The 24,526-nt window shown below is 36.1% G+C and overlaps 1 protein-coding gene and 1 non-coding gene across 8 annotated transcripts in view; one reads left to right on the forward strand and one right to left on the reverse strand.

Annotated features, from left to right (window-relative positions):
• The window catches only part of CFAP69 (cilia and flagella associated protein 69), a 65,151-nt gene extending 40,625 nt beyond the window's left edge, over window positions 1–24,526 (reverse strand). For 2 of the 7 annotated variants that reach the window (XM_053553707.1, XM_053553705.1), the window contains exons 1-5: window positions 24,209–24,526; window positions 20,379–20,438; window positions 8,963–9,028; window positions 6,364–6,473; window positions 2,937–3,013 (exon numbers count right to left, since the gene is read on the reverse strand). In XM_053553707.1, coding sequence (XP_053409682.1) covers window positions 2,937–3,013; window positions 6,364–6,473; window positions 8,963–9,028; window positions 20,379–20,438; window positions 24,209–24,328 — 433 coding nt within the window. In that variant the 5' untranslated portion in view covers window positions 24,329–24,526. Of the gene's footprint in view, window positions 1–630; window positions 676–1,375; window positions 1,465–2,936; window positions 3,101–6,363; window positions 6,474–8,962; window positions 9,029–20,378; window positions 20,439–24,208 lie in introns of those variants that run through there. The other 5 variants (XM_053553706.1, XM_053553711.1, XM_053553709.1 and 2 more) reach the window with 5 other exon arrangements.
• LOC128560471 (U6 spliceosomal RNA) lies at window positions 1,884–1,990 on the forward strand. Its single transcript, XR_008372970.1, has one exon. It is a non-coding gene; the product is annotated as a U6 spliceosomal RNA (small nuclear RNA).

Consider the following 24,526-nt stretch of genomic DNA (forward strand, 5'->3'; position numbering starts at 1 on the left):
AATACCCTGGATCTATCCTCATACATTTGGCCCTCAAGCAATTCAACCTCTTCTTTCTAGAAAGAAATGAATAATGATTAATAACATAAATGCTGAAATCTGACTAAGATTAAATCTTGGCTCTATCATTTAATACCTATGTAAACTTGAGTATTACTTCTTTTCAAGATGTATATTAATATTTACCACATTTAAGACTTTTGTAAGCATTAAATGAGTTAATATGAGAAAAAGGCTAAGAACAGCATTTAGCATATAGATGTGTTAGCTACCATTATTATTTTATTTTTAATGTGTTACATTTATGAGCCAATTGTGTTCCTAACTAAAGAGTCAGCAATTTGTTGCCTTTAATAATACATTCTTTGCTTCAAGAAGTTCGAGGTGAGCTCTGCTCTTCAATTTGCTGGAAGACTGAAAGAGAGTGCATTTTTAAGACACTCTGCCCTACAGGCAAATGTAATGGTTTTATGTTGGAGTTATCTGGGTAGGGTTGGGGAATAGGGGCGACTCCTTTTCAGTCATATCTAAACTACTACTGAATTGGCTTCAGCTCATATTTCAAACTGGATTGCATGTACTCTGTTGAAATTCTACGAGTGTTGATTTCCAGCGAAATCTGAAAATGACCTGTGAGACTCTGGATCCACATTCTCTGGATGCCTGAACACAATGGAAGTCAGCAACATCAGCATCAGAACTGAACCAGATCTGGTTGGATTCTCTGAGGGTGAAAGAATAACTAGGTGTTCCTCCTTTGCATTAGGCCTTGCGTAATGGTCATCTCTGGAGGTGGTCAGCAAGTAGAGAAATAAGTGGACAGAAGGAAGAAGAACAAAGAAAAGCCTGACCCTTGCTTTAGGAATCTGTTTCCAAAAGACAGTTACAATATTATTCTCTTAATTTTATTTTATTTTTGGACCCTGCTTTTGGAGTTGGAGAATCACTATGATTTAAAAAACTTAGGCAACAGGAACAACTGCAAATTTTTAATAAAACTAAGCAAATATTCAAGTTTATGGGAAATTCTAGCTTCTCATCTGCTTCTCTACCCTTTTAGTCTTTGTCAGTTTAGATAATATCTCATAATTTCCTGTTTTACAATCTTGGAGCAAAATGCCAAGTTCTTCTCTCATGCATTTCCAGAATTCTGCTCCTGAGTCAGAAATATCTATGTATTATTTGGAAGAAAACATGATATAACTTACTACCATATAGTAGAAATTGGAAGTTATTAGTAAAAATTAGGAATAGTCTTTGTTCAGCACTTCACATACGACACACTATTATTTTCGTGTAAACTCATGTTTCTGACAATCAAAAAATAAGGGACAGACAGCAGTACTTATAGTTAGTAATCCGTGAAGGAAACCACCTAAAGCTAAGAGTTCATACTGCCCAAAGATAAGAGTTCACACTGCTCTCAAATTAGACAGTAACATGTTCTATAGGTAGCTGGCCAATCTTAAGTAAAAAACAGGTTAACAATAAAAACATGGATCATGTATTTATACCACAAATGCATGTCAGCATTCTCAGAATCAATGTTTTAAAATAAGGACAACAAGGGCATTTTAAAAACAATGTTACCAACAAAATGTATACTTTTTCTCTGTTAATACTACCAGGTCTTCTTTTGGGTTGGCTTCTCATTATAAATTTCCACTGATGAAAGAAATTCACAGAGTTAAAGTTTCCCATTATTTCTCCATCTTCCTGCTTCCTATGGTAGTCTATAACTACCCATGTTTAATTTCCATGATACTTTCACCTATTCTACGTTACAGAGTGGGTAGGTAGTTCATCCAAAACAAATGTAATTAAAGCCTATAAAACTCATTTAGATATAAAAGGGTATCTACGTTAAAAATAAAAATGCTTTTGTGCTCGCTTCGGCAGCACATATACTAAAATTGGAACGATACAGAGAAGATTAGCATGGCCCCTGCGCAAGGATGACACGCAAATTCGTGAAGCGTTCCATATTTAAAAAAAAAAATAAATAAAAATGCTTTTTTACTCATTCCAATTGAATCTCTAACATTTTTCTGTATGGAATATAATGCTGGGAACATAACTATTCTATAAATATATATTTTTTAAATTTATTGGCTCAATCACATATTTTTCATTTCCCCTGCACAAATAAAGACCTAAATTAATAAGCATAAATTCAATGTAGGGTTTGTTCTGGGAACATGCTGTCATGTCTCAAGAGTTGACTCAAAGAGCTAGTGTCTCACTGATCTCATTTCCCAGGAAATTACTTTCTTTCTCCAGAAAATTAAGCAATAACCCAGATATAAACTCTTCTATGAAATTTTTTCATATTTTTATGTACAAAATAGAGGTATTTGCATTTTTTTTTTTTTTTTTTTTTTTGCAGTTTTTGGCCAGGGTTGTGTTTGAAACCACCACCTCTGGCATATGGGGCCGGCGCCCTATTCCTTTGAGCCACAGGCACCACATGAGGTATCTGCATCTTTATGTACATTATGCTAAAGTTCTTAGTGTTCTACCACATTATAATCTTACGTAAAATTTTAGGTCATTTAATGAACAATTAAACACTTAATGATTCTAGCAAGTCAGTATTAGAGTTCCAAGTTGAAAACATATTTTTGTGACTACTGAAAAAGGGAGATGTAAGCTTTTTGATTTATAATAAAAGTTAATAAACATTTCATCAAGCTAAATAATACAAGTCAATAAGTGCAAAGAGCTATCAGCCATCCCTTACACTTAAGAAACCTACACTCCCCTATGTTACCATGAAACATCTGACCAGAAAATAATTCCAGAATTGTTACCAGGCACACTATGACTCAATCCCAACTGGAAAATAAGAGACAGTCCTAGATACAGAGAATAGGTATTCTTAGTGAAACTTAGCTAAATTAGACATTTCTCTCTACCTCAGGGAAAGCTTAACTTACCCAGAAGTGCAATTGAATTAGCAGTATCTTCAGCGTAAGTTATTTCATCCGATACTTTCTTTTTCAAAAATGGCAAGCTTCAATAGGAATGAAGAATGTAAGAGTAATTTTTAATAAAGTCCTTGATTGAAGCGTCATTTGTAAAGTAGTGGAAAATTTTCTTTCTAAAGAATAAAATCAGGATGATATTCTATTCTTTAGCCCTGTGGAATTAACAACTATTAAAAAAAAGTGTTTCTAGCTGACTACAAAGAAAATAAAGTAAGTTTATAAAAATAAAGAGAGATGGATATAAAATATATGGGTTCATAGTCCCAGCTACTAGGGAGGCTGAGGCAAAAGAATCGCCTAAGCCCAAGAGCTGGAGGTTGCTGTGAGCTGTGATGCCACAGCACTCTACCAAGGGCAATAAAATGAGACTGTCTCTAAAAAAAAAAAAAAAAAAAAAAATATATATATATATATATATACACGTACACATAGATATACACATATGGGTTCAGAAAGCCATTCTGAATCCTGCATGAATAAAAAAATGAGGAATTCTCTTTCTCTTGGAGGGCAAAGTAATGATGAATTATAGATATAGTTCTATGAAATTTAGGAAGACAATGGATAATCTGATGCAAACCACAGATCTAGGGTTACCTGTAACTTAAAAACTGTTCAAGGGCTTTTCCTGAAGTTTTCAAAATGCTACTTAATAGATCAGTAGTCTATTTGTTCTTAGAGGTCATACTCTTTTCCTTATTTACTGGATTAGTTACTACCCACAAAATAAAAGAATGCTCTTGCTGACACTAAGGAATTCAAGTTAACAAATATTAATTACATCAGAATCGCATTTTACAGCTGGGTGTGGGGACTCATGCCTGTAATCCTAGCACTCTGGAAGGCCAAGGCAGGTGGATTTCCTGAACTCAGGAGTTCAAGACCAGCCTAAGCAAATGAGACCCTGTCTCTACTAAAAATAGAAAAACCAGCTGGACGTTGTGGTGGGCGTCTGTAGTCCCAGCTACTTAGGAGGCTGAGACAAGAGGATGACGCCATGGCATTCTACCCAGAACAACTGAGTGAGACTCTGTCTCAAAAAAAATTGCAGCTACTATAACCAAAGTTATTTGAAAGTAACTTATCTACAAATTATAAAAAATCAGGTATTTGAACTAGGGTCATTAGTTTAAATTTCAAAGGAGATATAAAAGCTCTATCTTAAATATACAAACTATTTTGACATTTCACAAATTCAAAATTTGAACCTCTTATGCTATTTCAGGTATAACATATCCTGTATATATAGGACTTTTAATTCATGTTTTTCAAGAAAAATTAGCCCAGGGGTTAAAAAATGGTATTGAGAGCCATCACATGAGTATGTAGAATATACACAATTTGAACTTGAAGATACTTGAAGGGCAAGGTATGACAAGGAAAATTTTATAAGAGTAACATTCTTTTCTAATGATTGTTAGAATTTCTCATTTGAAACAACTTATTACTTCTTGTCCAGCTGACTGTTTATAATGAAGAGATCCAGTCTAATTTTTTTTTTTTTTTTTGAGACAGAGCCTCAAGCTGTTGCCCTGGGTAGAGCGCTGTGGCATCACAGCTCACAGCAACCTCCAACTCCTGGGCTCAAGTGATTCTCCTGCCTCCACCTCCCAAGTAGCTGGGATTACAGGCGCCCGCCACAACGCCCGGCTATTGTTTGGTTGCAGCCGTCATTGTTTTTTGGTGGGCCCAGACTGGATTTGAAGCCGCCAGCTCAGGTGTATGTGGCTGGTGCCTTAGCCGCTTGAGTCACAGGCGCTGAGCCAAGAGAGCCAGTCTAGTACTTTTTGTCCCTGTTTTCCTTTTCTATCAAAAGAGTTTTCAACCAAAAAAGGTTATGAAAAACTAAGCATTAACCTTCTGATGCAATGAAGAAAATATACTATTTAAAGGCCAGAACAAATTTTTAACTTTTTAAATTATTTTCAATGTGTATCTCCCAAAAAGTCTTGAAAAGAGACACAAGTGAGGGTGAAGTATAGACAAATTAGAATACAAGCAGAAATTTAAAAACATAAAAATTAATATAACTATGAAATATGAGGGAAAGAAAAGACTGCAGTTGAAAACATTAGTCATATTATGCAATGAAACATTTAGTCACATGCTTCCATAGAGAACTGACTGTGGGCAGAGCTTTGTAGGAACACTGATGTTGAAAGTGTTAATATAATCTCATGTCAATATAATAATAATTTTCAATTAATTTTGGAAATGTGAGAGCAATCATTTATTTCTTTATTTTCTATAGTCCCTATTAAAAATAAGTAATAATGGCATAATTCAATAAATTATTTTAGTCCCATATAAAAGATTAAATGTAAATGGTTATGAAATTTTAAGTACTATTCCTGTTAAATCTAAAAGTGCATTAGCACCTATCATGTATACATAGTCCTACAAAACCTTTATACTACTTGAATATTGAAAGTAAATAATGCTAAAGAGTTAATTTGGTAGAAAGGTTTAGAAGGGAAACCTTTTTTGACAATTCTCACTTTAAGAAGTTTCCTTTACCGTATTACACTGAGCAACAAAAAAATAGTTATTTTAATATATGCCCAGATTAGCCACTATGTGGCAGCAAGGAAGCACAATATATTCACAGTTCCCAGAACTGGATGGAGAAAGAACAACAGAAAGGATGAGACATATTAATTTCATAATTTTTACCTCTAATTTACATTAAAACAATACATACCAAACTATGATTTTTTTTTTGAGGCAGGGTCTCACCCCGTTGCCCAGGCTAGAGTGCAGTGGCATCAGCTTAGCTTACAGCAACCTTAGACTCCTGGGTTAAAAAGATCCCCTTGCCTCAGCCTCCCAAGTAGTTGAGATTACAGATGCCTGCTACAATGCCAGGTTACTTTTCCTATTGTTAGTAGAGATGGGGTCATGCTCTTGATCAGGTTGGTCTCAAACTTCTGAGCTGCCTTGGCCTCCCAGAGTGCTAGGATTACAGACATGAGCCATTGCTACTGGCCACAACTGGTGATATTTTATTCTTCATTTGAATTTTGAAAACTAAATAAAACATGATATACAACCTAATTTTCTAAAGAGAGAGAAAAAAACTAGACTGAAAACTCAACAGTTCTCTAAAAATACTACAATTCCTTGGTTTCATCTAGTATTTATTAATTACTAAGAAAACAAGAAAACCTTTTAGTATACTTATAATTTAATCTCTTGTTGCTAGTAATCTCAAACTCAGTGAAACTGACTTCCTTTGAACTACTAACTGCTAGAATCCAGAGATTAACTGAAGTTTTCTTAGCTCTGTATCACTTTGCTGCCATATTACAAGGCATAATATCTTTGTAATACAAAAACATAACGAAATGCATCTAATACAAAAATAAAGACAACTTACCCAGATAATTTTAGGATATCAAGTGCAGATTCTAAAAAACAGGGATGATTTTCAATCTTTCTTGCACACAGATTCAGAATTTTAAATATCTGGGCTAAATCCCTTAAGGGCTTTAATATTTTTGGTTAAGATCAATATCTTTATAGCATTTTTGCCAAGGAAGTCTATAGAATTCTACTTATTTTTTTAAGCATGATAGATAATGTTTTAATTATTCTTACTTTGAAGTCTAAAGAGGAAAAGTTAAAACCATGTTTTTTCTTGGAATATTAATTTTTGTCTCAGTAACCTCTTATTCAATTTTTTTCCTCTCACAACTTTGGAATTAAATTACCAATTACTAGAACACTGATGTGGTTTATTGATAACTTCATACTGGTATTGAGTAAATAACACATGGAAAAAATTAACTTTCATTTAAGCTCGCTCAATTATATCCTTCAATGCACCCCCACCCAAAACATGTATGCCCTGGAATAAGCAACCAAAACCTTATTTCACAGTATTACTCTATCAATATTTAAAACAGATACATTTTTTTTTGTATTTAAAGTTTAAATTAGTTGGGATTTTGTTTCATTTAAAACTAGTATGAAAACAAAATGTACCCTTTCTAGATCTTGAGGTAAAAACATCTTTATTTTACCTATTTTAAAAAGTCCTATTGGTACATAAACAAATTTCATTGATTTTGTTTTACAGCTAAGAAATCATGGTAGTTATAACTTACACTTGGTTGAATCCTCTAGCTTCTATACTCTATCTTCGACCTTCTTGGGAAGAAATAGAAAATCTAAGTATTCTGAAAGTATAAAGCTCTGTTAACTTCCTAGCGAGATGATCAATATACTCGCCCTAACTAATGTTTGATAAATTTTATAACTTCTAAAGTCAGCCTATGAAAGGCATTCAGAAATAGAAACATTTGCCATTAACCATCGAAGCTGAAGAAAAACAATGTAGTTGTCAGGTTAGGAGAGGAAAAGGAATCACTTGCTACCACTAAAGTGTGCTAGATATCAATAAGCTCTCAGACTGAGCTAACAGATCCAGACAAAACCAAAGCAAAAATATAGTAAGAGAAGATTTAGATAAAAATTTAAGGTATATTCCCCTGACTAGCAGGCTTCTAGAGACTGGATGTTCTTTAGACCAAGTCAGACAATTCTCAAGTCATTTAGATTAATAAGACTCACAGTATGGTCTATGCTATGGACTACTGTCAGTTCTGGAACGGAACGTCATCAGTCTGTGACAAGAAGAGTACAGAAAGTGAGGAGACATCTAAAAACTTTTGTAACAATCTGATGTTCCTAATATACCTTTATTGTAATTTGCGATAGCATATACCCAATGGATTTAAAAAACCCAACAACGAACTGGTTCCTACACACAGAGAGCTTTAAAACACACTGGTTTCCATGTGTTCTGATTAAGGGTGCTGTATTCAGTGGGGAATAATACATATAGACAATGTTTCGCAGATTATTAAGCCCTTGCACGTACATGACTTCATGTGATCATCCTAACCAGCTCATGAGGTACTATGATCTCTATTTCACAGGGGTAGAGAAGTTAAGAAGCTTATCAATGGTAAAACTGCTCACATAAATTGATGAAAACAAGATTTGGACATGGCCCTCCTAACTAAATCCACTCTCTCTGTAACTATAGAAACTGACATGATCCGCACAGGTAACTGTGTTACACCGATTCTTCTATTTCTATTCTGATAGAAAATACTTTATTAAAAACACAAAATGTTTGATCTTTTCTGTGGCAGGCAGAATAAAGGCCTCCTCAAAGATGTCCATATCCTAATCCCCGGAACCTGCAAATATGTTACCTTACATGACAAAAGGACTTTTCAGTTGTGGTTACCCCCTTTCTGATCCCATGTCAGACAAAAACACTTTATTTTATGTAACATAAAATAGATAATAAAATCATCAGGTGAGTTCATATTTATGTTTTTCTTTTTTAAAACTGTAGGATAATTACAAGTAATCCACCGACCTCTTTCCTGCCCAAAATAAGTAAGAGCTGGGTAGTATGCAGGTTTCAGAAAAATTGGATTGGAAAGGGTAAAGGTGACTACATTATCCAGGTGGGCCAGTGTAATCATAGGGATCCATATAAAGCAGCAGTTCTCAACCCGTGGGTTGCAACCCACAAGAACTGTATTAAAGGGCCGTGGCATTAGGAAGGTTGAGAACCACTTATATAAAGGAACGAGGGAGGCAGGAGAGGGTCAGAGAGAAGGAGATATGATGACAAAAGCAGAGGTTAGTGAGAATGATACAGTGGGAGGAAGAGGACATGAGCCAAGGAACACAGGAACCTTCCAAAAGCTGGGAAAGGCCAGGAAATGGTTTTCTTCTAGTCTTCAAGTAGGAACCAGCCTTGCCAACGTGTTAACTTTAGCCCAGTGAGACTGATTTTGCAATTCTGCCCTCTAAAACTGTAAGATAATAAATGTATATTGTTTTAAGACACTAAATCATGGTAATTTGTTACAGCAGCAGTAGGAAACAAATATGTTTTCTAATAGAAATTCTGTTTTAGGATAAATGAATATACATATATACGTAAAGGATACAAGTCCATTCTGGTAACACTGCACCAGTTTCTTCACACATGTAAGTTGTTTTTCTTCTAAATCATCCTAAAACAAATCATCTATTTTAGTTTATGTTATTAAATCTGTTGAGATTTTAAAAAAATTCTTCATATAAAAGCAGACACATTAAAATATCAAGTAATTCTTAATTACTATATTAATGTAAGCATTATTAAAAATTTCCTTTAGTAGTAATGATAAAAATAAACTATCATACAATCAGAACAAAAATAAATAAACATATACAGAACTAACTACCATACAATCTCATGATCCCACTATTTATCCAAAGGAAAGGAAATCAGTACATCAAAGGGTTACCTGCACCTCCGTTTACTGAAGCATTATTCACTATAGCAGATATGGAATCAATCTAAGTGTCTATCAATGGATGAATGGATAAGGAAAATGTGGTGTATGTACACAATACAATACAAAAAGAATGAAATCCTGTCATTTGTAGCAACATGGATGGAACTGTACGACATCATGGTAGATGAATTAAGCCAGGCACAGAAAACAAATGTTGGATATTTTCACTCATACGTCAGAGTTTAAAAGTTGTTTTCATGGAGGCAGAGCAAAGAATGATAATTATAAGAGGCTGGGAAGGGTGTATGGAAGGATAATGATAAGTAGGATAATGACTACAAACAGATGGAATAACTTCTAATGGTTAGTAGCACACTAATGTGACTATAGTTAATAGCAATATGTTGTATAATTCAAAATAGCTAAAAGAGAGGATCTGAAGTGCTCCCAACAGATAAAAATGATAACTGTCTGAGGTGATGGATATCCTAAATATACTGACTTGATCATTACCCATTCTATGCATGTAACAAAATATCACAAGTACCCCATAAATATGTACAAATATTATGTATCAATAAAAAATAAAATATCATTTAAATTTGATTAGGAAATTTGGACTCAAAACTAGGTTAATATAAATTAGTAATTGTTTCTAGAAATAATATAAACAGTAGCTGAAGTACATGGTGCATTATTTCTATGTCGAGTACCACATAGGCACTATATATACCGTATCACTTCATACTCTCCAAAATGACTCTATTAGGAAGACACTATTATCATCCCTTTCTTTCAGAATAAGAAACACAAGCTGAAATACTTTCAATAGTTTGTCCAAAAACATACAGCAAAAAGTGGTGGTGTTAGGAGACACATTTGGTAATTTTACTCTAAAAACTCTATTTTTAACTTCTAAAATATGCTCAATGTTCTGTGCAAACCAAATATCTTTAATTAAAAATGAAAACGAACACAGGTCTGTATAATATGTTTTAATGATTGAATTCTTTCTGCTCTTTTGATCTTTTTGTTTCTGAGAAGCTGCAGCATTGTCTATACATTTTTTTTTTCTCCTAACATTATTAAGTAGCTAAGAAGAGCACTGTGGGTAGTTAAGTTTTCTTTTGTAAGGAAACGCAGAGACAGTCTCAATTTAAAAATAATTCTTCACAGAAATAAAAAATATATTCTTGGGTGGCACTGGTGGCTCAAAGGAGTAGGGCGCCGGCCCCATACGCCGGAGGTGATGGATTCAAACCCAGCCCTGGCCAAAAAACTGCAAAAAAAAAAAAATATATATATATATATATATATATTCTTATAGTTTTTTTCTTCAATGTAAAAAAGTACAGACTTAAAAAAATTTTTTTGTTTGGGTAGAATAGACATTTTAACAATGTCCTTCCCAGCATGAGCATGGTTATGTTCTTCCATTTGTTAATGACTTCTGCTATTTCTTTTCTCAGGGTTTCATAGTTCTCTCTATAGATATCTTCACATCCATTGTTCAGTATATTACAAGATATTTCATTTTCTTTGATGCTACTGTGAAGGGTATTGTGTCTTTGATTTGATTTTCAGGTTGACTGTTACAGGTGTATATGAAGGCTATTCATTTGTGGACATTGATTTTGTTTTTTTATTTTTTATTTGTTTTATAGTTTGGGATTCATTGAGGGTACAAAGAATTACAGATTGCATTTGTTAGATAAAGTCCTTCGTATAATTGTGTCCTGCCCCCAAGAGGTGTGCCATACACTGTGACCCCATCCCCAACCCTCCTGCCCTCTCCCTACTTCCTCATTCCCCTACCCCACCCCTTGTATTAGCTCATCTACTGCCTTCACATTAGAATTCAGTACACTGGATTCTTGTCTCTCCATTCTTGTGATGCTTAACTAAGAAGAATGTGTTCTACTTCCATCCAGGTTAATAAAAAAGATGTGAAGTCTCCATCGTTTTAAATGGCTGAATAGTATTCCATGGTATGTATGTATGTATGTATGAATATGTGTGTGTATATATACACATAATATATATATCAAGCTATGGCATAAATATATATATACCATATATGTATGTTATGTGTATATATATACACATATATTCATACATACATATATTTATGTATATATATCATAGCTTGATATATATATTTTATATATACATATATATTATGTATTTATACCATATGTATAAATATACATACCATATATACATTATATATACACATATATACATTATATATACACATATATACATTATATATATACATATATATACACATAATATATATCAAGCTATGGTATATATATTTATATATATATAAATGACCATAGCTTGGTATGTATATGTATGTATGTATGTATATATATATATATATATATATATATATATATATATGTATATATATATATACCATAGCTTGTTAATCCATTCCTGGGTTGGTGGGCATTTAGGTTGTTTCTGGACATTGATTTTATATCTTGAGATGTATTTCTTAATCACTTCCAGGAGTCTTGTGGTTGATTCCCTGGGGTTTTCTAGGTATAAGATCATGTCATCAGCAAGAGTGAAAGTTTGACCTGCTCTGTCCGCATTTGGATACCCTTGATATCCTTCTCTTGCCTGATTACATTGGCAAGGACTTCCAACACTATGTTGAACAGTAATGGTGATAGTGGACATCCTTCTCTGGTTCCAGTTTTAAGCAGAAAGGCTTTCAGTTTTACTCCATTCAGTATGACATTAGCTGTGGGTTTGTTGTAGGTGGCTTTATTAGTTTAAGAGATGTCCCATCTATGCTATTTTCTTAAGTGTTCTTTTCTTTTTTTAAGAGACAGTCTCACTTTATTGCCCTCAGTAGAGTGCCATGGCATCACAGCTCATAGCAACCTCCAACTCCTGGGCTTAGGTGATTCTCTTGCCTCAGTCTCCCCAGTAGCTGGGACTACAGGTGCCCACTATAACGCCCGGCTATTTTTTTGTTGCAGTTTGGCCGGGGCTGCGTTTGAATCCGCCACTCTTGGTATATGGGGCTAGTGTCTACCCACTGAGCCACAGGCCCTGCCCCTTCTTAAGTGTTCTTATCAGAAAAGGATGATGAATTTTGTTGAATGCTTTTTCTGCATCTATTGAAAGGATCACATGGTCTTTGTTTTTGCTTCTGTTCATGTGGTAGCATAGGACATTGTTCTGTTTTAATAGGCGATATCATGGTTAGCCCACTGTCTTATTAACAATATGCTCTCTTATTAAGAATATGCTCTCTTCTTTAAAAACTGCCACATAGGAGGAGCAAGATGGCGGCTGAGTAACAGCTTCCTTGCAACTGGGCACTGTGAGTCTGGGGAAAGAAGGCTCCAGGCATCCCTGGATGGTGGGATCTGCCCAGAAACATCCCTCTGGGAACACAGGGAGTCAGCATGAGACTTCTGGACCCCATGAGGACAAAAGCAGTAGAGAACTGGCAAGTGTTTGCATGTGTTCGTTCAGTCTAATCCCACCAGCAGCTGTAAGTACAGCAGCAGTGAGATTGCAAACTGGAAAGGCCTTACCTGTGAGCTGTTTTGTTTTTTTCTGGACTTGGCACTAAGTTGAACTACCTTGGGAAAATTTTGGCAAGAGTGTGGAGGACTTTAAGCGTTGTCTAGGGCTCCAGACTGAGCCGCTGAGCCAGATGGACCTAATAGTGTTCAGCTGTGGGCTGCATGGAGCCATTGTGGGAGAACTGCCGTGGCAAGTTCTATCCTCAGGGTGGCAGAGCAAGGATTGGGCAGGAGCAAGTAATCTAGTGACTGAGTAGCCTAAAGGAGGGGACTGAGACGCCTTACAGCCTTGGCCTTCAGGGGCATACAGTGAGACCTGTTTTGGCACACTGGGTAAGTGGATAGCCACTTCAGGAGTGATCCCAGTGACAAGTGCTTTCCTGGGAAAGCTTCTGTTTAGCCAAGGTTAGCAGTTTAAAGTGACTTTTAAGTGGGCTGAGGAGAGATTTAGGATTTCTACCCTGAGGGGTTTGAGAAATCAGCAGAGGCCTCCAGTCTCCATCTCGTACAGGCATATCAGCATTGTGATTAACATCTCATACCCCAGAAGATCATCTGTTGCCCAGACAATATTCAGCAAGATATATATACTGCTTTTTTTTATTTCAACATTTTCCCTATAGATTTTTCTTTTCTTTTTTTCTTTCTTTCCTTTCTTCATTTTCTAGTTTAAATATAATTTCCCATTATTGCCTTTTTCAACAATTAGAACTTCATTTTTGCTAGTGTTTCTACCCCTATTATTTGTTTTCCCCCCATTTTTTCCCCATAAAGTTTTCTTTTTTTGTAATTGTTAAATCATAGCTGTGTACATTAGTGCAATCAAGGGGTACAATGTGCTGGTTTCATATACAATCTGAAATATTCTCATCAAACTGTTCAACATAGCCTTCATGGCATTTTCTTAGTTATTGTATGTAGGCATTTGAGGAAAGGGCCAAGGAAGGGGAAGGGAGGGGGGAGATTTGGGTGGAGGGAGGGTAATGGGTGGGGCCACACTTACTAAAGGCAGAATATGAAAGTCCCCATAAAGTTTTCTGTTTGCTAGTTTTGGTTTCATTTATAGCATTTCTGTCATTCCTCTATACTTGGTGGAGGTGGGGTACTGTGTCTGAACAGGTTAGCAAAGAATTGATGACCTCAAGGAACCACCCAACTTGGCACCCCTAGAGGTTGGGGGTTTTTAAGGTTGGGTCAAACTACCCTACTGTACACTTATATTGCTCCTTTTTCCCTCTTTCTGTGCCTCTCTTCTTTTTCTCAATATTCCCTTTTACCCACCCCCCTCTCCTTTCTCTTTTTTATTTTCTTCCCCCACCTTTGTTCTTTCCCTTCTTTCTCTTCAATCTTCTCATCCTTCTGATCCTGTACCAAAAGGACTCATCAAAACCCCAGTCCAGAGGCATGGCAACTTAAAGAGCAAGAGGAAGTGAAAGGAAAATTAGGGCAAGGAAACAGATAAAAGAAATCACTCATGAGGAAGAATCATCAGAAAAATCATAGCAACATGAAAAACTAGTCCAGAGCACACCCCCCTCCCCCAAGGGACCATGAGGTAGAGAATTCCACCTATAAAGAAATGTTAGGAATGACAGAAAGGAAATTTAGAATACACATGATGAAAACAATGAAGGAAATGATGGAAACAATGAAGGAAACCGCTGATAAAGTGGAAAATAGCCAAAAGGAAATCCAAAAAACAGAATCAAATAGGAGATGAACAATATGAAGACTATAGAAAAAATATAGCAGAGCTGAAGGAACTGAAGCAGTCAATTAGGGAACTTAAAGATGCACTAGAAAGTATCAACAGCAGATTAGACCATGCAGAAGAAAGAATCTCGGAGGTAGAGGACAAAGCTCTTGAGACAACTCAGATAGTTAAAGAGGCAGAAAAGAAGAGAGAGAAAGCAGAAAGTTCACTGACAGAATTATGGGACTTTAAGAAGTGTTCAAACATACAAGTTATAGGAATCCCAGAAGGAGAAGAAGAATGCCCCAGGGGAATGGAAGCCATACTAGAGAATATGATACATGAAAATTTCCCAAATATCACCAAAGATTCTGACACACTCCTTTCAGAGGGATATTGGACCCTACCTCAACTCTAACTGAGCTTCTCCAAGACACATTGTGATGAACCTGTCCAAAGTCAAGACAAAAGAAAAGATTCTTCAAGCTGCCAGGAATAAGCGCCAGTTGACCTAGAGGGGCAAATCCATCAGGGTGACTGCAGACTTCACTAATGAAACTTTCCAAGCAAGAAGACAATGGTCTTCTACCTTTAATCTACTTAAACAGAACAATCTCCAGCCCAGAATTCTCTATCCTGTTAAGCTAAGCTTTAAATTGACAGAGCAATCAAATCATTTACTGATATACAAACACTGAGGAAATTCATCACAACAAGACTAGCTCTACAGAAAATACTTCAACCTGTTCTACACACTGACCATCACAATGGATCAAAATAAGAACTCAGAAATTAAAGGACAGAACCTAACTTCCACACTGATGCAAAAGATAAAACTAAGCAATGGACTCTCACAAAATAAGATCAATAGAATACTACCACACTTATCAATTATCTCAATAAATGTTAATGACTTTTGAATTCCTCATTGAAGAGGCATAGATTGCTGACTGGATTAAAAAACACAAGCTATCTATTTGCTGTCTGCAGGAAACACACCTAGCTTCAAAAGACAAATTAAAACTCCAAGTTAAGGGTTGGAAGACAATTTTTCAGGCAAAGAGAATTCAGAAAAAAAGAGGAATTGTAATCTTTATTTTCAGATACATGTGGATTTAAAGCAACTAAAGTAAAAAAAGACAAAGATGGTCACTTTATATTGGTCAAGGGAAAAATACAACAAGAAGACGTTTCAATTTTAAATATTTATGCACTCAATTTAAATGCTCCCAGATTCTTGAAAAAGACCTTGCTCAGTCTGAGCAATATGATATCCTATAATACCATACTAACAAGGGACTTTAACACTCCTCTTACAAAGCTGGACAGAGCCTCTAAACAGAAATTTAACAAAGATATAAGGGACTTATATGAGACCCTAGAACAACTGTACTTCATAGACGCATAGAGAACACTCCTTCCCAAAGATAAAGAATATATGTTCTTCTCATCGCCCCATGGAACATTCTCCAAAATCGATCATATCCTAGGACATAAAACAAACCTCAACAGAATCAAAAGAATTGAAAATTTATTTGTATTTCAAAAGAAGGAAAATGTATGTGTATTCTGAGAAAATTTGTATTTTCTCAGACCACAAGGCACTAAAGGTGGAACTCGACTCCAACAAAAAAGTTCGACCCCACACAAAGGCATGGAAATTAAACAACCTTCTGTTGAATGACAGTTGGGTGCAGGAAGAAATAAAACAGGAAATCATTAACTTCCTTGAGCATAGCAACAATGAAGACACAAGCTACCAAAACCTGTGGGATACTGCAAAAGCAGTACTGAGAGGAAAATTTATCGCTTTAGATGCCTATATTTAAAAAACAGAAAGAGAGCGCATCAACGAAATCATAATCCATCTTAGGGAATTGGAAAAAGAACAGTCTAAGCCTAAACCCAGCAGAAGAAAAGAAATATCCAAAATTGAATCAGAGATGAATGAAACTGAAAACAAAAGAATCATTCAGAAAATTAATGAAACAAGGAATTGGTTTTTTGAAAAAATAAATAAAATAGATAATGGCCTTTGGCCAGACTAACTAGAAATAGAAAAGTAAAATCTCTAGTAATCTAGTATCTCAATCAGAAATGATAAAGGGAAAATAACAACTGATGCCATAGATATACAAGTGATCATCTCTGAATACTACCAGAAACTCTATGACTAGACATTTGACAATGTGAAGGAAATGGATCAATATTTGGAATCACACCCTCTCCCTAGACTCAGCCAGGAAGAAATAGAGCTCCTGAACAGACCAATTTCAAGCACTGACATTAAAGAAACAATAAAAAATCTTCCAACAAAAAAATGTCCTGGTCCGGATGGCTTCACACCAGAATTCCATCAAACCTTCAAGGAAGAGCTTATTCCCATACTACAGAAATATTCCAAAAAATTGAGGAGGAAGGAATCTTCCCCAACACGTCTATAAAGCCAACATCACCCTGATACTAAAATCAGGAAAAAACCCAACTAAAAAGAATTTTAGACCAATTTCACTAATGAATATACATGCAAAAATTCTCAACAAAATCCTAGTCAGTAGATTATAGCTTATCATTAAAAAAGTCATACATCATGATCAAGTAAGTTTCATCCCAGGGATACAAGGCTGGTTTAACATATGCAAGTCCATAAATGCACCATATTAACAGAAGCAAAAACAAATAGATGCAGAAAAAGCATTCGATAAAATTCAGCATCCTTTTCTAATTAGAACACTGAAGAGTATAGGCATAGGTGGCACATTTCTGAAACTGACTGAAGCTATCTATGACAAACCCATGGCTAATATTTTACTGAATGGAGTAAAACTGTAAGCTTTTCCTCTTATAACTGGAACCAGACAAGGTTGTCCTCTGTCACTTTTACTATTCAACGTAGTGCTGGAAGTTCTAGCCAATACAATTAGGCAAGACAAGGAAATAAAGGGAATCCAAATGGGAGCAGAGGAGGTCAAACTCTCCCTCTTTGCTGATGACATGATCTTATACTTAAAGAACCCCAAAGACTCAACCACAAGACTCCTAGAAGTCATCAAAAAATACAGTAATGTCTCAGGATATAAATCAATGTCCACAAGTCAGTAGCCATTGTATACACCAATAACAGTCAAGATGAGAGGCTAGTTAAGGACACAACTCCCTTCACCATAGCTTAAAAGAAAATGAAATACCTAGAAACATACCTAACAAAGGAGGTAAAGGACCTCTATAAAGAAAATTATGAAATCCTAAGAAAGGAAATAGTAGAGGATATTAACAAATGGAAGAACACACCATGCTCAAGGCTGGGAAGAATCAACATTATTAAAATGTCTATACTTTCCAAAGCAATCTACCTATTCAATGCTATCCCGATTAAGATACCAACATTATACTTTCAAGATTTGGAAAAAATGATTCTGCGTTTTGTATGGAATCAGAAAAAAACCTGTATAGCTAAGGCAGTACTTAGTAATAACACAAGGCTGGGGGCATCATCATACCAGATTTTAGGCTGTACTACAAAGCCATAGTGGTCAAGGTGCCAGTGTGTCATACTGGCACAAAAATAGGGACACAGACACTTAGAATTGCATAGAAAACCAGGAAATGAAACTAACATCTTACAACCACCTAATCTTTGATAAACCAAACAAGAACATACCTTGGGGCAAAGACTCCCTATTCAATAAATGGTGCTGGGAGAACTGGATATCCACATGTAAAAGACTGAAACTGGACCCACACCTTTCTCCACTCACAAAAATTGATTCAAGATGAATAAAGGACTTAAATTTAAGCATGAAACAATAAAAATCCTCAAAGAAAGCATAGGAAAAGCACTGGAAGATAGATATCGGGCTAGGGAAAGACTTCATGAAGAAGACTGCCATGGCAATTGCAACAACAACAAAAATAAACAAATGGGATTTTATTAAACTGAAAAGCCTCTGTACAGCTAAGGAGACAACAACCAAAGCAAATAGACAACCTACACAGTGGGAAAGGATATTTGCATATTTGAATCAGACAAAAGCTTGATAACTAGGATCTATAAAGAACTCAAATTAATCCACATGAAAAATGCCAACAATCCCATATGTCAATGGGCAAGAGACATAAATAGAACCTTCTCTAAAGAACACAGACAAATGACTAACATATGAAAAAATGTTCATCATCCCTATCTATTAGATAAATGCAAATCAAAACCACCATGAGATACCATCTAATCCCAGCAAGAATGGCCCACATCACACAATCTCAAAACTGCAGATGCTGGCATGGATGTGGAGAGAAGGGAACACTTTTACACTGCTGGTGGGACTGCAAACTAGTACAACCTTTTTGGAAGGAAGTAGGGAGAAACCTCAAAGCACTCAAGCTAGACCTTTTCTAACAAAGACAGACGAATGGCTAACATATGAAAAAATGCTCACCATCTCTAATTATTAGAGAAATGCAAATCAAAACAACCCTGAGATACCAGCTAACCCCAGTGAGAATGGCCCACATCACAAAATCTCAAAACTGCAGATGCTGGTGTGGATGTGGAGAGAAGGGAACACTTTTACACTGCTGGTGGGACTGCAAACTAATATAACCTTTTTGGAAGGAAGTATGGAGAACCCTCAAAGAATTCAAGCTAGACCTCCCATTTGATCCTGCAATCCCATTACTGGGCATCTACCCAGAAGGAAAAAAATGCTTTTATCATAAGGACACTTGCACTAGACTGTTTATTGCAGCTCAATTTACAATCGCAAAAAATGTGGAAACAGCCTAAATGCCCAGGAATGGATTAACAAGCTGTGGTATATGTACACCATGGAATACTATTCAGGCATTAAAAAAATGGAGACTTTACATCCTTCGTATTAACCTGGATGGAAGTGGAAGACATTATTCTTAGTAAAGCATCACAAGAGTGGAGAAGCATGAATCCTATGTACTCAATTCTGATATGAGGAAAATCAATGACAATTTATGACATGGTGGGGGTGGGGGAAGGGGAGAGCAGAGAGAGAAGGAAGGAGGGAGGGGTGGGGAAAGGAAGAGCAGAGAGAGGGAATGAGGGAGGGGGTTGGGGTCTTGGTGTGTGCCACATCTTTTGGGGGCAAGACACGATTATAAGAGGGACTTTGACTTTACCTAACAAATGCAATCAGTGTAACCTGGTTTCTTGCACCCTCAATGAATCCGCAACAATAAATTTAAAAAACAAAACAAAAAAACCTGCCACATAATTTTTAGTGTGTGCTGCTTTCAGGGGTTCAGTCAATTCTTGGATAACATCATGTGGTATATGAGCTTATGTGCAAACACATTTGTCATACTTCCTCCCAATACCTAAACTCTCAATTTTGACTCTATGTCCAAAATAATTTCATTGTTATTACATTCTATATAAGATTTCTTTCAAAATAAATTATCTGAGAGTATGTATATGTGTGTGTGCATGTGCATATATTGCTTGATTTTATATCAGGAAATTTTACTCAGTGTATTATGATACTGTTTTTTTTAACCACTCCCTTCCTCCAGTCCTACTTGGTAACAAGCACTTAATCGTGGATAGATGATTCTTTCTGTTAACAGCCACCAGGAGTTTGTCTTTCATATAAAAGAAAATCTATTTTCCTTCTTTAGCCCTCTTACTTTATTAAATATATTCATACTAAATTCAAATCTAAATTGTTGAATCTAAGGTATATAGTGTTTGAAATATTTTCAGCAAAAGGAGATAAATGAGCTAACATTTAACAGAATTCATGTCATCTTTCAGATAAATGAAAGTTTTAAAGTGATACAGTCGAGTAATTTGCTCTCAAAGTTTACTTACTTCATCAGTCTCTTCAAGGAGTTTGATGACACAATTAAGGTCCATAGACTTGAACATACCCTAAAAAACATACAACTCTTAGTGTTCTATATGATGGAAATCAAGAAATTATAGCAAACACGTTAATTTTATGATATTATGACAAGAACATAGTAAGGGAAAAATAAAAAGCAGATGAGAACTGGTAGGAATAAATACATTTTGGAGATAAAAAGACCTTCCTAAGTTCTAGTATCATCTTATTTAATTTAATCTTAATGTTTTCAAATTTCATTAGCCCTGAAAGACTCATGATCTGGAAAATAAAATTATCTTTAATAAGATCTCCAAGTCCTCCATATGAACATGAAAGTTTGAGAACACTGCTCTTAAAGGGCTTTGGAATTCTTTAGAATGAGGGGAACATTAATATAAATAGAAAACAGAGAAAGGATAATCAGTGGGGTGTTTTGTGATTTAAACATATGATTAAGGTTAAGTTTCATAGCCACTTTCTCAGGGCTGAAATGCTTTATCTTTACATTACCTGTACCTTATAGTAGAAAGCCAGAGCCACATAAGCATTGGAATTAATATTAAAAAAAACATCTAAGAACTATCTTTCTATTTGGCTTTCCCTAGTAATGTACCTAGTAACGTTCTGGTAAATATCACCTGAATTTATTTAAATGACTGGAGTCATTAATAATAACCAAGGTAGTTACCATATACAGGCACTGAGAAGGTATATATGCTGAGTACTGTGCTAAATGTTTTACTAATACTTTAAACTTTAATTCTCACAGTTATTCTAGAAGGTAGGCATTTCTAAAAATCTCTTTTACAAATGAGAAAAACAAGACAGAAAAGGCAAGCAATTTGTCCTAAGTTTGTAACAACAAAAAAAGACCAACAAAATTCTAATACTATTTTATTGTTTTGAAACCTGAGAGTATGATAAATAACATTAAAACAAAGGCTTTGGAATCAATATAGCAGGCATTACCAAATATTAATAGAAAATTTAAAGGCCAAATGCTTACATAGAATGTCTTTCTGTGAAAATTAGTAACACGAAACAAGGATTCAAAATGTACAACATGAAACAAAAAAAGGATTAATTTCTATATTAAGAAATCTCCAGCAGCCACTTAGAAACATGTCTGAATGTTTCTAAATGCCAGATTCTGAATGTTGTTTTCCCCATTGACTAATAGTTTCACTCATAATCTACATTTACATTTTCCACAATTCCATCTATAAATGTTTCAAAGTTAGTGAAGTTAGAAAAATCTAATATTCAGCAAATATCATTTATGGTAGCTGAGATAGTACTTACAGTAGTGATTGCCTTTTACAAGTTATTTTTGTGAAGATGAAAAAAAAACCTCACTACTTAAAGAAAAATTAAATATATATTTTAAAAATGAGCAAAATGATCCACACATTTTTCCTGCTGCCTTAGGTAAACATTTAAGCCTATTTCTTCAATGATGTAAACTCAGACTAGGGTAACTTAAATCCTTTGAATTTAGGTATATAATAAAGAAAAATGATACAAAACAGCTATCGAGCAAAAGTGTCAATTTATATATTAAGAAATCTCCAGCAGCCACTTAGAAATATCTCTGAAGAAATAAAGTGAGCAGAACAAACTCCGGATTAAAGCAAATGTTATCTGGGGGGACACAGTCTCACTTGCACATCCTGGAAGCCAGTGGGAATGTTAAGAATTCCAGAGAATCCCTTAGCTTTAAGGTCCAGGTAATTTTTAGGACCTCTAACTCCCTGAATAAAGAATGATAATGATGATGATGATATTGATAACAGCATATTTTTAATATATAGGGCATTGTGTAAATTCTCTATATGTTATTTCATGTAGTTTTTACAATGGACACGAGTACTCTCATTTTTTCCATTTGACAGAAAAGTTAAGATACCTGCCTTTGGTCACACAGCTCCTTTAAGTGGTGGAGCTGGCTTACTGAATTGAAGCCACTAGGATATGCTATCTTCAAAGCACAGATAGAGGAGAAAATGGCAGGTTTGGAATAGTTTGAAAAGATTGGAAACATTAAGAGTTCCAAAGGTCTTTCCTCCACTGGCCTGAGGCAGAGGTCTCAAAGGTTAAATTTATAGTTCTAGGAACTCTCCACCCCACCTCTGAGTAAAGAAACTGAGTAACTATCAATGAACTCTTTATGGGTTTAGGGTTCTCATTTGTAAAAGCAACCACAAACCAAAACCAAGACTGAGTGATGTCCAAACCAGCTCTAAAAAGTTCCTATTCTACTTCATTCATTTGGGGAGAAACTACCTTTTCCCTCAGTACTTCAAAAATGTTACTACTCTTAGAAGTAGTTATTAACAAGGCAAGAATATGAACTTAATGTAAATTGATAGATTTCTTCCTGGAATTCTCACTCCTGAAAGGAGTTGTAGTTATGAAAGAAAAGCAAGGGAAAGAATACACAGACACATACTTTCTTTGCTTTACTTGGTATGTTGTGAACTATTTTGGCAATGAGTTGTTAAAGTATTTCTTTTTAACAACTATTTAACCCGTGTTTGCCTGTCTCATATAACATTGCCCAAATTTTCTTACACCAAGTAAAGGAAGAATGAAAGGCATCAATAACCAAATTCACCTGCTCGCCTGTTTTGCCCAGTGTCTGAGAGTATGGTGGTAGTGTTGATCTCTCCAAAGTTCTTTTCACGCCACTTCTCCCACAGACAGATTAAGTAAATCCCCCTAGCACCTGCTGCTCCGCATGCAAAAATGCTGTTCCTCTGCAGGTTACCGTGTAAATGTTGACCTTCCTCAGGGAGCTCCAATCCTAGTTTTTGGGGAGACCAGGTCCCCAGTCAACTGGCCACCCCTAAGGAACTCTCCCAAGGCTCCAGACTGTGGACCAAGAGACAGAGTTCCTGACGCAGTCTGAGACTTGTGAAGCCTCAACAGGAATTCCCACAGTGGCACCACACGGTTAATGTGAGGTGGGAAAGGTTTCCTCCATAGAATTCATGACTTTTAAGCTAGGGTGAAGGCTCTCTGGGGGAAACAGTGGAACTTTTGCATGAAATAAACCACCCAGGGTTTTTTTAACACCTCTGCCACAAATGGATATCCAAGCCTAGCATTGCGGGTGAAATTTCCCAACAGACCAACTTGAAGTATTTTGTATACAATACAAAATACAAAGCAAACTCAATACAAATACAGTACAAGCACAATAAAACATATCAGTTCTGTTTTTTCCCAAGTCTCTCCGACCCAACCTATAACAACCAGCTTCCAATTCCATATTTTAAAAAACGCTTAATTTCTCATTTTAACAGCATATTCTCCCCCTCCAATTTGCAGGCTTTAATAACAGCAAAATTTAACGATGGGAGAATTTACACCTATTTCAAGAACATCATTTGATAACAAAGATCTAAGTATAAAAACCAAGTGCAACAGTCATCTGGTCATCAAATCAAATTTGGCTAAGAATGATTCCTTTCTTCCCAGTTTCTTCGCGACCACAACTTTTCAAAGTAGTTCGGCAAAACTGCCTACTCAGTTCAGTGGAATGCTCCAGGATAATGCCGAATTAGTCCCCAGACAGGCTGGTTGACGACAGCCAGGGCCCCTCATAGGCGGCGCAGTTCTCCAGGGAGGGAACCTCTTGGAACTTCTGTCCCTCTGTCCCGAGGGTTCCCCCATCTCCACTGAGGTTCTCATTTCCACCCTGAACACTCTCAGGCTTAGTCACACACACACACGCACGCACGCACGCACACACACACACACACACACACCAGATCTCAACCCCCCTCCTCCCAAAGCACATACTATTCCATACCTGGGCCTGCTCGTCCTCCGTCACCACCCCAATCAACTGGATTGGACGGGAACTGATGGACTTGCTCCTGTAGCAGGGTACGGGTGCCTCGGCAGTCCCAGTGGACTCTGCTGTGAACATGGCTGAGTGCAGGGGTAGGGGAGTGAGGAGTGGAGGGATCCTCCGGCTCTACAGTGTGCTTTTGCTACCGAGAATGTAAGGCAGCCTGAGAGCCGCTAGAGTTGCGAAAGACCCCGAAGGTGCGATCGTGGCCTAGGTCACCCCGACACCGCCCGCATTGCGTCGCAATAGTCCACTAGCAGGCCTAGGCGCCTCCGG

Source organism: Nycticebus coucang, chromosome 11 (genome assembly GCF_027406575.1).
Source record: "Nycticebus coucang isolate mNycCou1 chromosome 11, mNycCou1.pri, whole genome shotgun sequence".
NCBI lineage: Eukaryota > Metazoa > Chordata > Mammalia > Primates > Lorisidae > Nycticebus > Nycticebus coucang.